At 30.0% G+C, this 16,162-nt stretch overlaps 1 protein-coding gene across 1 annotated transcript; it reads left to right on the forward strand.

Moving 5' to 3' along the window:
- The first annotated feature begins 6,720 nt into the window (after positions 1-6,720).
- LOC106333471 (putative two-component response regulator ARR21) lies at positions 6,721-11,216 on the forward strand. Its single transcript, XM_013771914.1, has 9 exons — positions 6,721-6,873; positions 7,653-7,832; positions 8,154-8,594; positions 8,733-8,809; positions 9,237-10,391; positions 10,485-10,604; positions 10,720-10,806; positions 10,917-10,964; positions 11,083-11,216. The coding sequence occupies exons 1-9, from the start codon at positions 6,750-6,752 to the stop codon at positions 11,137-11,139; spliced, it is 2,289 nt and encodes a 762-aa protein (XP_013627368.1). The 5' UTR covers positions 6,721-6,749; the 3' UTR covers positions 11,140-11,216.
- The last annotated feature ends 4,946 nt before the right edge of the window (positions 11,217-16,162 follow it).

Raw genomic sequence — 16,162 nt, forward strand, 5'->3', positions numbered from 1 at the left:
TTTTATTTTGTAATAAAATGTTATTATTAAAATTTTCATTTATTTTTAAATTTTTAATTTATTTACGGATCAAATCAGATATTCTTTAAAATTCTTAAAAAATTCGGATATCCGAGTCATTGAATATCCAGGTGGCTAAAGATGGAATCGACACGAATGCCTCCAAATACCCGGATATTCGATCTGTGTCCACCCCTATTTAAGGATATAATTTTATTTTCTTTATATGAAAAAAATTCACTAATTTCAAAGAATTTTTATTTTTAATTAATTTTAATTTTATATTTCATGTATTATTTTTTAAAAAATGTCATTAATATTAATTAATAATATCCCCTATATATTAATCATGGAACATTACAACATGTTTTGATAGCCACGTGTCATCACCAGAATGATTTTCAGAATCGTTAGAAAAATAAGTTGGTCCATAAAATTATATATTATATTTTTCATTAAAATAACTACAAATTGATTATATACACACAAAAGAATATTTTTTTCTTTCCTTAAACTAAAGCTGCGGAATGGAATTATTTAATATGAATAACATATATATGATAATTAATGATTATGAATTTATACATATTTGATAACAATTTTTGTATCTTTTTTAATTTTATATTCTTAAAAGAAATTAAACAATCACATTAAACATTTAATAAAAAAATTTAGATTTTTTCTTATATGTTATATTTAGAATTTTAAAATGACTATATTACTAAAAATGGTAAAAGTCTCACATTGAAATTTTGTAATCAATGGTTTAACTTTTTTTTATATAAGTAAAATAAACATGATTATAAAGTCTCATTAAAAGATATGCATATTATATATTTATATATATATATATATATATATAAATTTAAATTAGATTATATACTATATAAATATATAAATTCATTAATTTCAAAATTTGCAGTGAAAATTTATTGAGATTTTAATATTTTAATTTTGAAATTCGTATTGGAACAATTCACATTAAAGTTTTGTGATTAACGGTTAAAATTTTTATTACAGCAAATATACAAACGTTAATAAAATTATATGAGTAGGAAGTGTCAATAATAAATATATATTAAAATATACTATATATATTTATGTCAATATCACTAACGTTTAATTTTATACCATATAAAATAAATAAATTGATTATTTTGATTTATTTACTAAAAACATGATTGTAAATTAATAAAAGGTATTGATTTTTATCCTCGCAATCCCAAAAATACACTTTTTAAGTAATTTAGTTTTGATATTTATTTCAAAAAAACTTTCAATGAAATATCATGAAAAGATTCCAATCACCTTGTTTTGAGTTTGTTCGAAGAATGATAGATTTCATCATTCGTCTAATAGTTGTTTCTCCATAACCCAATACAGCTATTATAATTTTTCCGAACAGAACTTATGATCTTAGTACGTTGGGGTTTGATTATAATCTGAACCGAACTATGATTCGAAGATATCCAAAATTAGTGTAATATGCTGATGTTTTTATATGTCAAAGTAATTTAGATATTTTATATTATTTAAATATTTAGTAGTTTGTTTTATTTATTTTTTAAATATATTTTAGTTAGTTTATATAGTTTAAATAGTTTAAATTAGATGTATGAATAATTTAAATATTTTGACATTTTTGTCCATTTTTGAGATTTAAAAATATATTTTGGGACGATTTCGGATATTGGTTGTAATTCGATCTAGACCGAATCCGGAAGAAACTGAACTGAATCTGATAATTAGTAAAATCCGAGCTTAAGAGCATAATACCAAAATTTAAAAAATCCAAACCAGTTGAACCAAAATCGACGGACCTCGTAACTCTTTGGTATATAATATATTTAAGAGACCAACATTTGTTTTCATCATTTTATATCGATAAAGATTGTAATGATACAAAATATTAAAACCGAACAAATATTAGTATAAAAACTCACTTCGCGCATATGCGCGGGTTATCATCTAGTTTATTTATTATTACCGAAGTAAAAAATCAGTATGCAGTGGTTAATTTGTATTTTGTATTTCGTATTACGACGATGTTCAGAGACCAAATAGATAGTTTTTTTTTTTGAACTCATTTTTCGTATTAAAAGCATAAAGGAAAGAAAAAGATTACAAGTCCTTTGACTTTAGTTTGTTCTACAGCCCAGTAACGACCCACATCAGTTATCATAACTTAGCCCTAAAGCCCAAGCAATACATTGGAAATAACGGAGTAGAACCGAAGCGTCTGGATAGGTGATCATCGGTGAGGCGATGGAGAAGAGAGGAAGGAGCCACCAGCTTAACCATTGCTGCATCATTGAGGAAGAGGTAGTCGGGTTTACAGTACGTAGGGATAGGATCCTGTCTCTGATCTGTCTGTCAATCTTGCGGATTAGTACATCTGAAGAGGAGAAGATGTTTCCGTGTAGTCTGCTATTTCTTTCTGACCAAGACCAATACAAGCACGCTTGCCAGCATAATAAGGAGAGAATACCATGTGGTGGTCGTCTGTTAACCGCCTGCAGCTGCAACAAGACCCGGCTCCAAGCTCGTTCACCTTGGATCCCACAGCGCCGAATCAGTTCACTCCATATTGCCCAAGTGTAATCACATTCAAAAAAAGATGGTTGCGGCTTTCATTACTGTGATTACAGAGCAGACAGACCGGCGAAGTGGTGAGACCCCAACCAATTATTCTGTCTCTCGTAGGGTAACGATCCAAAACAAACAACCAGGAGAGAAAGTAGTTAATTATTTGATTTGTTTAAAGTCAACTTTTCTTGCTGACAAAAAAAAGTCAACTTTTCTTATATCCGTACATCCGTACCGCGGTGCTATCCGTACCTGCTAATAATAGTCGAAACGTAAAAGATTTGATATCCTTAAATGCGTGATAGTAGATGAAAGAAACTTAAGTAAGACCATTTGTCCGCTTGCGGTACTAAACGATATAGTAAAACAAGGTATGATACCCATGACCTCGTAGTCCAGTGGTATCCTCCTTGGGGAGGGGAGGTGACCGGTTCGACTCGCGGGGAGGGGGAGGCGGGTCCAGGGCCCGTAAGAAGGTACAGACAAAGGCTGACGCCGGACCTAGGTGGTGGGCCGCAGGGTCAACACCTGGTTTAAAAAAAAAAAAAAAAAAAAAACAAAGTATGATGGTGGAAGCCATTAAAACATCTACAGTGGAAATTTAATCTAAATATTAATTACTTAATTAAAATTTAATGTTTAAATAAATTTTGAATCATTTATAGGCATACATGTATCAAAATAATTTCTTATGAATATCTCAAAGTTTTTTACTTGGGAAACTCTTCTGATTTTCTTTTATTTTCTATTTTCCTTATTTTTATTGAAAAATACCTATAACTATCTAGCAATAATATAATTATACAAAAGGAACATCCACTACTTTAATGTCATAAAATCTTAATTATCCTTTGCTTGTTGCTGAATCTGCAAAAAAGGCGGAGGGTTAAAAATCTGCATTTTTCTATTTTACAGTTTTGTTAGAATGAGAATTATATCAATGAAACTTCAAATAAGAAACAAGTGCGTATAAGCTTGTCTGATATATGAAAATTTAAAATAATGACTTACTTTTATCTATTTGTAAGTTATATTTTAAGGGTTTTAATTTAAATAAAAAACATAGTGTAGTTTTTCTGAAAACTATGGATTAAAACCACTATCTCACAAATAAGAAAGAAGCATACGTGTTCTTTGGTAAAAATCAATTCGTGGAGAAGCATACGTGTTGGTAAATAAAATGGGAGTAATCATACTTCCTTAGTTCCTTCAGTACTAAAACAGTAAGAACAAAACAACTGGAGAATTCATACCCTAGTCCACACTCCACACGCGCTCCGATCTCAGGATGAAGCTCCTCATCCTAAACTATTCACACGATGAATATCCGCTATGAGATGATCAATATCTAACTCATGTCATCATGTGACCTTTTACCACTTCCCCCAAATGCTTGAAACTTTACCATTTCATACATGTTCAAAAGAAAGACCATCTCTTGATCACAGAGATGAAAACATAATAAGAAGATTGAAACTTTACCAATATCTTAGTAAAAAAAAGATTGTTCATTATCCTTCTAGAGAACAAATCTAGACTATCCTACTTTCTCCGATTATTTCATACGTTACAAAACATTCCGGACCAATGAGAAACCTCAGAAACTTATATATGTACCTTTCATCCCGAACAATCAAAATTGATTTAAAAACAAAACTAATCCTATAATGTTTAGGATAATTAATTTTCCCTTAATCGTTTTCGCCTTCTTGCTCTCAAATGTCGCATTAACCAAAAAATGTTCAACATCCACTGTTAGAGCTGATATTTTTCGGAACGGTAGTTGATTAACGCTGATTGTTATTAGTATTAACCATATTAATTCATTACTTAAGTTTTTCCTGATTATTAAACCAATGTCAACATACTTTAGTTTTTCCATAACTGCAAACCCATTAACTTTTTTTTTTTTTTTTGAAGAAAGGCTTAACCCATTAACTTTTTACATGCTCATTTCCCTTTCTAATTTCAAACCACTTTTTGTTTTCCTTAATTGATTAACTACAAAGTACTGGAGCCTATTGGAATACATTAACAGTCATTGTCTTGCATGCAACTAACCTTTTCACTTTCTGTTGCATATGTGTTATATTCGATTCTTCATTAATTGTAAGTGTTTCCTTAACGGACACTTTTTCACGTACGTCTATACAAAACGGACGATAGTTTTGACAATTAGATGTTAAGAAAAACTGACAAGATTTCAAAAAAAAAAACCTGACAAGATTTTGACTTTTGATTAAAGGCGAAAAGAAGCAGACATCCCTAACAAATATTAAATAATTATTACTAATGTAATATTCTAAACGAAACTTTCATTTTAATAGAACAGAGCAGTAAGTATTTTATACAAGTAAGCAAAAATATAAACTAATAAATAAACTGTATATAATTTTGAAATAAATGGTTAAAAGGTGATAATATTATAAAAATGAAATAAAAATTTATGATGATATTAAATATTATAAACAAAATATATGATAAGGCCCATTATTTTTCAATTTATTGGTCAAAATTAATTATCTATTTTATATTATTTTAATCAGTATGATTATTTAATAACGATAAATATAATTTCAAACTAAATTATAAAATATAAAAAAATTCTCTAATAATTTATCAAATACATTAAAATAGTTTTAAATTTGATTTTTAAATATGTTAATATATAAGCGATGATAGCTATAGATGATACGATCACTATTGTTTTATTTATATTTAGTATTGTAGTTTTACTTAATACTATAACGACAAAATTATTGTTAAAATCGTTATATAATATATCAAAACTGTTCACAAATTCTAAATTGACTTTGAATATCAAAGTAACGATCTTGTATGATTTTACTATTTTATTATTTTTAGAGATCAAGACATTTAAAGTTAAATATAATATTTATAACACATCAACGGGTTTGACACACGTAATTCTCATGTTATATGATAATTTCTTTTCTTTGAGCAAGTTATATGATAAATTCTAGTAGCTGAATTTGGTATATATATATATATATATATATATTATTTCAGTTTAATATTTTTAATACATTAATCAATTGATTTCTTCATTTCGTAATACAATTTTGTTTTATAAATCAGAACTGTGATGGTGTTCCAAAAAAAAAAAAAAAAAAAATCAGAACTGTGATGACAATCAGCCAATTGATTTGTAAATATGAAATTATAAGAGCACACACAATGATGAGATACTCATTATCATGAATATCCCTAATGAGTACAATATTAAGAGAATTAGTTTCATTCTAATAAAAATTAAATTTTAGACAAAAACTAAGACTAATCAATTATGAAAATGGTAAGCAAGTTCTAAAATTTTTTTGTAGAGTCTCTCTTTCTCTCTCTTCTTCTTATTATTTTTTCAATATTTTAATATCGTAGTGGAAAAATCTTATAGCAGATGCCCTAAGACTTTTGGTATGGTACGAGTCAACATGAGAGTATCACCACGACTGCTTCTTCCACCAGATATCATGAAGCGCTTTAGAGTCATGGTTTCAAAATTCCTCATTTGTATTTCGTAATTCTAGTTTTTCAAGTTTCACTCAACAAAAGAAAATAGTTTATCGCTTTCATAGTTTAAGATAATGTAGTTTGGACAGAGAATTTAAATTACATCACATCTATACTATAGATTAACTTTAATGTCATAATATATATTTTTTTCCATTTGCATTTAAAATAAAATATTATAGTATTTTTCATTTATAGTACAAATCCAAACAAAGATGTAAAAAATCTATTAGAAAATCAAGACTAAATAAGAAGAAAAACAATCACATATATTTAATAGAACAAAAAAGTATATATTGGTAAATAGCATTAATTTTTGCTTCTTTAGTCTAGATTTTATACATAAATTAGCACACGGTATTTCCGCACAATGTTAATTTGTTTTATCTATATTTTCTTAATTTTTCTTACTTTTCAATGTAATCATTATAATTGTTTAAAAATATATAAGTTCCTTTGTCTTATTTATTATTATATATTTTTTTCTGCAATAAACTTACATATGAACCATACAAGACTGCCAAGTGTTGTATTTGCGTGACTACTTTGTGCCTTTAAATATTGAGCTTTCTGCAGCCTAAGTTTATACAGACTTGAGAAACACAAAAAATAGATATACAAAGACTAGCAAAATGGCTTTTGCCCAATCTTTCGACAACCAAAGCTCTGATTTAAGAATCAATGTTATGGTCGTGGACGATGATCCTGTTTTCCTAGGAGTTGTGTCACGCATGCTCGAAAAATCCAAATATAGAGGTAATTAAGATCTTATTCTCAAATACAACATGTATAGATTTCTTCGTAATTTTGTTAAGATTTGAACAGGATAAACCTATTAGCTAACTTCAAATATCTCTTCCTGATTTATTGAGATTTAGGAAAAAAACTTCAAATATCGTAATTTTTAGCCCTTTGAAAAGTTATATTTTAGTGGAATTCAACAATTGTATTTCTAAATCATCAGGATCTGAACTCCAATTATATGCACACGTCTAAAATTTCAATTGAGTTATTCTTAATTACTTTGATGATTTTTTAAACCAATAGTTTGGTTAATACAAAAATTTCAACCAATTTAATATGTACGGTTTTAAAAAAATATCAATAATTGATTTATAAGATAGTAACTTTTTGTCTGAATGAAAAAATGACATGATCGTGTGTACGTACGAAATGTTTTTTGTTCGAAGTTTAAAATTAATTTACGTACTTCAAATCGCCCTTTCTTATAAAGTAATCAACCTGTTAGTCTTTTAAAAAGTATTTAAAAAGTATATCCATGACAATTTAAATGTTGTTATTTTAAAGAATATGTTTAGTTGATGCTATGAACATTCTAAAATTTTGTGAAATGTTTCATATAAAGTGAAATATATATATGTATATATCTGTGTGTGTATATAGTTAGACCTCCATTTTGCTCAGTTTCTTCGTTTTTAAAAGGTTAAGACATGCAAGTAAAAGTATATAGTCTCTCGTACTTGCAATATTTTCACATTTACATTAGAAATTCATTTTTGGTTAAATGGTTTTAGATCCGTCGTTTAAGGAGATCTCAGTTATAGCTGTACAAGACCCGATCGAAGCATTGTCTACTCTTAAAACCCAAAGACACAATATCGATCTTATAGTCACAGATTATTACATGCCTCACATGAACGGTCTACAACTCAAAAAGCAAATCACTCGAGAATTTGGCAATATACCGGTTATAGGTAAGTTTTTTTTACTACTTACATAAAATTACAATAAGGGTGTAACTGGTACACAAGTATTGAATTTGTAGAATTTAAAATAAATGGAATGGCAGGAATGGAATAATGAAATTTATTCCATTTATTCATGATCAAATTTGTTATGGAATGATTCTCTTTGTATTTTCTCTATCTATTTTTGGAATTGATGGAATGAGTATTCCATTCCATTCATGTCAAATGGTAAAAGAATTTATGAAATTAATGGAATAGACTATTCCACATCATCCATTTATTCTAAGCTATAACTATTTTTTCTTTACATTTTCTTAAACATGAAAGTCATGTCATCGGACAGCAACATAGAACATGAGAGTTTGGCTTGTGGAGCAAAGTGTTTTCTTCCAAAACCCATCAGACCAACTGACATACCCCAGATCTACCAAGTTGCTTTAACTTATAAGAGGAATGATAAGTCCATATTATGGACCGAACCCAACTACAGGGACACAGATGTTAGCATCCCTCAGCAAATCCAGTTACTTACTGAACAAGCTAATGTCTTGAAGACCAATAAGAGGTTCTCACCTATAACGGATTCAAGACCCGTGAACAGTTCAAATGGAAGTTATGTTAGTACAGACGGTTCAGGAGAAAACCGAAAAAGAAAATCAAACGGTGGTTCTGATGATGATTCGCGGCCCTTGAAGAAGCCTAAGATAAAGTGGACGGACGGTCTTCATGACCTTTTCCTACAAGCTATCCGATATATTGGTCTTGACAGTAAGTGTTTTAATTATTTGTAGATTATATATAATACATGATATGGAATTCCATCATTTTTTACATTTTCAAGTTTATGTAGATATATACACTGACTAATATGTTTATATTTGTTTACTTAACTTGAATCTTCCAAAGAGGCTGTGCCAAAGAAAATCTTAGAGTACATGAACCTACCGTACTTGACAAGAGAGAACATAGCCAGCCATTTACAGGTTTGATCATATCCCTTTTCAAAAATGTTTTCGGATAATAATAATATATTCTAAACGGGAATTTTCTTTTAAAGTTTTTTAAAACAACAAATCTATGTGAGTCGAATGAAAAGACTTTAAACTCATCGAGAGTTATACATTAGCAAGTAACAAGGTTTAAGGAATAACATTGTAAAAAGTCTATTAAACTTCAGTGATAACGAAATGTTAATGTTGACTAACGTTAACTTATGGGTCTAAATCGGCAAAGTTTTCATAAAGTTGGAGATTTTTTTTTTTTTGTTTAATTGAGATAGTTAGAACTTTTTGTCCGATTCACTTAAGTTGTGATTATTTATTTTTTACCTTTTTATGTTAAAATAATAAATACTGTAAATTGTGCGTATCATTCATCTTTTTAATTAACTCAAAATTGTTTGCTACGCAGAAATATCGAATATTCTTAAGGAAAGTTGCTGAACAAGGTTTTTCATGTTCAAGAATGTTGCCGACTAAAGGCATAGACTCGATATTTCTGCAGGCTCACCTCAGAGATCCGTACTACAACAACAACGCACCATCTTCTTCTTTGTACGACACAACTATTAACAATAGATCATTCTATTCCAAATCCGGACAAGGTTATGGACAGTCTAGACTCTTATCCAACACAGCTGAGCCCGTCCGCTTCAACCAGATGCCTTACAACTACATGAACCGGTCATCCACCTATGAGCCGCGAGGTATTCGATCAAACTTAACCATTCCCACCAAAAGCAACCTCAGTTTCCCAATCCAACCATCTCAAAACGAAGGAAGAAGAAGCCTTTTCGAACCAACCGTGATGGCGAACAAAACTGTCCAAACATCTCAAGTTATGGGGTTTGGACATGGACTTTCGGCTATTAATGGTACTAGTTTCAACAATAACATGGTGAGCAGCTATGAAAGATTGACCCCTACTCAACCAGGAATAATGAGCTATGAAAATTTAACTCCTAGTCAACCAGGAGTGAGAAGCTATGTAAATTCAACTTTTGATCAGCCAGGAATGAACAACCATGGAAGTTTGACTCCTGACCAACAGGGAATGCGCAGCTACAGAAGTTTAACTTCTAATCAACTAGGAGTGAACATCAATGGAAGTTTTTCTCAAACTCCTAATCAACCAGGAATGAGTAGCTATGGAATTTCAACTTCTAATCAACAAAGAATGAACAACAATGGAAGTTTGACTGCTGACCAACATGGAATGAGTAGCTATGGAAGGTTAACTTCTAATCAACTAGGAATGAGCAGCCGTGGAAGTTTATATCCAAATCAACCAGGTCTGAACAGTTATGGAAGTGTAACTTATAATGCAAGTGTAAACATCCATGAAAGTTTAACTCCTAATCAACCAGGACCTAGCAACTTCTCGTATGGGATGCAAATGTTCTTAAACAACGAGAACACTGCATATAAGCCTCAGGCACATGACAATGCAACTACACAGCCAAATCTTGAAATTCCTCAACTGGAGAATCTCAGCTTGTGTGATTACCTCAACAATACTGATGAGCTTTTTTGCAATATAAGTAACCTCCAGATCGACCACAACAAGGTATATATCATCACTACCCTAATATTTCAATAATGTACATATACATGCATTATATAATGTTGTGAGACTTTTTTTTGTCAATGTGACGAGCAGCAACAAGAAGAAGCAGTTTCTACCAACAAATTTGAGCTCCCTGCAAATTTTGAGACTGAACTGAATCAGTTTTTTTCTCTTGAGGAAAATGGTGACGGGAACTTTGTGAACATAAATCAGGTATATGCATATTATTTTAGAAATTACAAGATTGAATATGAATCAACGTCCTATCAAAGATTATATATGGTCAAAGAATGTCTTGCTGACTTATATATTTGACTTTGTTCTGAAGGGACGTTCTGATGGAGAAACATCAAACATTGTTGCTGCCCCGGAGACGAATTATCCAGTTTTCAACATGAACCCTAATCATGAGCAGGTACTCTAATATGTATCATTCTAAATATATTTCCATAAATCTATGATGCTATATATATCAAATCATTTTTTCATTTAAATATACTCTGAAACTTCGAATCTATTTGCTAGGAACAAGGTGTTCCAGATTTTGTCGATTGGTCGTCACTGGATCCGAAGGTACGTAAGGTTAAATTATTTGTCTATAATTTGAAGTTTTTAAGTCATGAATTTTTTTTTTTTTTTGACAAAAAGTCATGAAATTTTTTTGATTAAACTTTTTCTTATATATATATAGGATTTTGCTAATGAGTACGATTTCGTGGACTCGCTGTTAACCAATGACATGAATTAGCAAAGGTTCGATCCAAGATGGTCTCAAAGCGAGGTGGAGAAATAAAACCAGCAATGCATAGTAGGTTCTAAGCAAATATATATCTGTAAAAGAATGAGAATATTATAGAAGTATGGCTTTCGTTATCTATTATATTTCTAAGTGGTGGATATTTTGATATGTCTGAGAACTTTCAATTCATATAGTAATTATATTGTTAGAGATCTTATGTGTTTGTTTATCTTAATTATAAAATATTATATATATATAACTATTTTAAGTTGAATATTCCCTTCCGCTTGGGAAGTCAATTTATTTCCAATCTTTCGGTTCCAAATTCAAATAGATATATAACGCTTTATAATCAACATATGATATATTCATGATCATAAAACTAGGTTCTGAATGAATTATTGGTTTCTATTGTAGCTTTTAGTTCTTAAAAATAAACATTGTATCTTAATTAAGTTTTTTAATTTTTAAAAAGACAAAACATGTTTTTACTAAACTATTTCAGTGGAAATCTAAGACTTTCATAGTTTACTATCTTTCCAAAAAAAAAAAAAATTATTTAAAATTAATTTTCCCACAAATTACCAATATATTTTGGTAAAATCAATTGATGATATTTTGACTATATAGGCTTTAAAATCTTCGAGAAAAGCAATATATCTTATGCCCATTAAAAAACTTTAACAATTCTTTAGAAGTATCATAAAGAGATATAATTACTAATTTAAATATTTTATAAGATTTTATACTAAAGAAACACATTTAAATTTGGTTTTAAATTTTGTATTAATTATTTTTAAAATGGTGACGTAGCCCTAGGAGATTTTTTAATCGTTTTTAGGCACGCCTCAGGTCTAGATGCCTACTGACGTATTCCTCCATTAAGAAAAAAAAGATTTGTCATTACAATTATTTTAGAATCATTCCTCTAACTATTCTTCGTTTGTTCTTGGACCAGCGAATTGCAAATTTTCTTAGGTCTTTATTCTTTTCTACATACAAGAAACTTACTTATGTCTTTCATAAAACTAGTATTCTTTTTGATATCTTTTACTGTAATAGTAAAGAAAAAAAAACAAATCTCCTTTACATTAAAAGAGGAGCATTTGTCTTAAATACATTCACATTAACTTTAACAAGTGGCGGCTTGACAAGGATTTCAGAACAAGACCGTTGACGTGGCGATTTTATAGAGCTTCTCAAATTTTTTTTTTGTGTTTTAAAGACAAGGTTTCCTAATTTAAGTTTACTAATATTAATGGGATACAAACTTTTCATTGTGGACGTCAGCGACGTTGGCGAGGAAGAGGTCGAGGTCGGAGCCGGTGAAACTGAGAGATCAGAGGGTGAGCAGTAAGCCAAGTTGGTGAAAGCTAAATGTGCAGCCGGTGTGGTGGTCACCTTCATGATTATGACGAAAGAAAATTGTGATACGAAACAATCCGCCATGGAAAACGTAGACAAGAAAAATAAACGGCGAATAACGAAGAGTCAAAATGCCTTAGTCCTTAGTTTATAAATACTTTTCACAACATGTCTTGCTCTTACAAAGGAAGAATACATCAGCATTGAGACTCTTCAAAGCTTCAGAATTACCATACGGTAAAATATTAAAATATATTTAGATAAAGATAGATTTTGTTTTATATGAAGTACAATCGATGAAGAATTTATTTTTTAAGTGATGATGTACTTCACATGAACAAGTTGAAGCTCACTTTTCTTGCTCACAGGAATCCCATGAGCTTCCTCCATGTCGACATCTTCAACCACCATGCGTTCAGGTAACTCCCAACGAAAATGATTGAACAGATTCGCCAGACAAAACTCCACAGAAGTCATCCCCATTTAATCCAGGACAGATTCTCCTACCACTCCCAAACGATAACAGCTCAAAGTGTTGTCCTTTTGCATCAATGTTATTATCTATAAACCTCTAGGAGAATGAATTAGGTAGATTTATACATGAGTCAAAATATTTTCCTACGGACAGTGTGATACTTGTGTGTTTTTTTATAATCTCAAATAATTTGTCAAAACATTTTCGCGTCGGACGTTTACTAATGTTCATAACGGCTTCATGACTTGATGAGTAGTTTAGGATGATGAGTTTGGTCTGTTTCATGCACGTACATTTTATGAGTTTGGTCTGTTTCAATTACTAAAAATCTCATGCACGTACGTTTTGGTTGATTGATGTGTTTGGTCTGTTTTACTAAAAAGCTCATGCACGCACGTAAGGAAATTAGGGATTGCAGGGCGTTTTACAGAGGCTTTCGTTTTCATCTGGTATTTTTTTTTAATATATTGCAATTGTCTTTTAAAATCGTTTTGAGTTCTGCTGGAGATCTGTATGTCTCGAACTTCGATCTTCGTCATTCTTAAATTAATAGAAAGCCTCTGTTTTATTACTTTGTTCAGTTTTGTTATTTGTTTATGATGATTTAACTTACCAACTATGACATACTAAATTTGACAGTATCTAAGCAAATAGTAATAAATTTAAATTCATTTTTTTTTGGTACTAACGGTTTGACCAATTAAATATCGTTTAACTATTTCTACGAGTCCGGGATACACCTCATATATGAATTCCGTAAGCTTGATTTTATTGGTTTACGTTAGATACATATTATAGTATATATTAAAATGAATTTACATACTTAATTTTTAAGTCAAGTTATTTTTGATTCATTGTTTAATGACTTCTAATTTTCGAATTATACTTTATCGGTCCCCTTATTATTAACTATTTCATTAATCTTGGAGTTTAAGCCAAAAAAATCTATAAGGTGAATAAATCGAAAATAAATTATACTCCAACTTATAAGCTGGAGATCGGATTTGACTTGGAGATTACGCAAACCATTAAATAAGGTACTAGAAATTGGAAATATAATATATTTGTAATTAAGATCTTGAGTTTGCACCAAGTATTGCCTGTTTGAAAATATTTTTATTGTTTTTGGAGTTATAAAGTTATGGGAACAAAATATTATGTGATATTTTCCATTTTTTTTACCAACTCTTTATATTCATGGTATATATTTTATTTCCAATATTTCGAGATGACCTACTTTTTAACCTAATGGTTGATGGTTACTATATAATAATGAGCCATTATATTGTATCTCTCACAAACACTAAGAAAGACTCTCAAGAAGTTGATAACGAATAAAACAATGACAAATTTTGATCAAATCTCTGCATTGAAACCTTTCAAAACAATGTGGAGAATAAGGGTTAAGGTAATTCGGCTATGGAAACAATATTCTGCTCGGGCTGGAGAGAGCATTGAGATGGTTTTAGTCGATTCAAGTGTAAGTCATGTGATAACGTTTATAATTGTCGATCTGAACTTATTATATATGGATTCAAGTACCTCTTTGATATATTTAATTTTTTCTCTTATATATTGTTCATGGTGATAAGATACATGCAACTGTAAAAAATGATTTGGTGTCCCATTTTGAAGCAGTTCTAAACGAAGGTTGCTCCAAAAAATTGATTAATTTTGTAGTTGCCCACTCATATGGATATAAGATTCAGTTTCTACCCATGACCCGTGTTCGCTTATGTGGAGATTTACCTCTACGATTGACTGGTTTCCAGCCAGTCCATTTTCGTGAAATATTGGATGGTAATCTAAATACAGATTTTCTGGTTGGTGAGTTTTCTTTGCCTCACTCCAAGTTGTATATTTAATTAGAATTTTTTTTCATGTATAGAACGTGTTAGTATTATATGTTGCATAGATGTAGATGTTATCGGTCAGATTGTTGAGCTTAGTCCTCCTCTTGAAATCGTAGCCGTGAATGGAAAAGACACCAAAAAGATTTCATGTGAGCTGCGGAATGAAGAGTAAGTTATACATTATCATCAGTTTTATATTTTTGAATAATAAATTTGCCGAAAATATTTTATGTTGAACCAGTAATTATTTATTAAAAACTGATTGGGCCAATGTATAAGAGTCATAAAAGTAATCTATAATGATGCCAGTTATAGAAAATAGATTCCCATAATAAATAGTAATAATGTTTAAAACAGGGGAAGTTTCAACAAATAGAACTTCATCATCATCCCATCATTGTAATATACCTAGTCTGGATAATATCTTGCGCGGGATGAGATGGTTAAATTTGTTATTTTGAAAATAAAAAGACATTAAATTTGTTTAATTTGGATATTAGTTTGTTTTGGGTTGGTTGTTTTCGGTTTTAATATGGTCCAATTCTATAACTACATTTTAAATCTTTTTTTTTTGTTTGGTTATAATGGTTGAGGTTTTTGATGTTATGTTGATAACCCAAAGACTAAAAATATTTATTTGGTTTCATGTTATATTAATTTTAGACAATCTTGATGTCAACCAATCATTTAATATTAAAATTTCTAAACACATGCAAAATTAAATCAAATTGAGATAATTGTCGACGAAAAAAAAAAGAAATTTATAAAAAAGCATTTCAGTACAATTTGGTTAATAGTCAAAAGAACCATTAAAAATGTATTTTTCGAAATTACTATAGATTTTGGATCTCATTTTGTATCTGGAACGCGGTAAGCGCTAGTCGGGCGGTCGGATTGGGCCTAGCGCCTAAAGAAAAAATCGGGGATTAATCGGAAATTATGCGGGGCGGAATTTTTAGATGGTTTACTATGTTATAAAACATGTTAATCTTTATTTGTGTATAACATGTTTATGATTGTATAAAACACACCAATAGAATATATAAATTTAATATAGTGTAATTTTCATCAAAATTATGAATATAAATGATATTTATAAAATTTTAGATCAAATAAACAAATAAAAATATTATTAAAACTAAAAAAAAAATTAAAAAAAAAAAAAAAAATTAGGCGGCTAGGCGGTTATTTAGGCGGCTAGGCGGTCATTTAGGCGGTCTAGGCGGAAAAAATCGGATACCCAATTTTTTAAACCGACTTGGCATAAATCGGGGCGGAAAAGTGACGCGTAGCGCCTAGGCGCCTAGTCGGCCGATTTTTAGAACATGGGCTACAACAT

This window comes from Brassica oleracea, chromosome C3, assembly GCF_000695525.1.
Source record: "Brassica oleracea var. oleracea cultivar TO1000 chromosome C3, BOL, whole genome shotgun sequence".
In the NCBI taxonomy this organism is placed as follows: Eukaryota; Viridiplantae; Streptophyta; class Magnoliopsida; order Brassicales; family Brassicaceae; genus Brassica; species Brassica oleracea.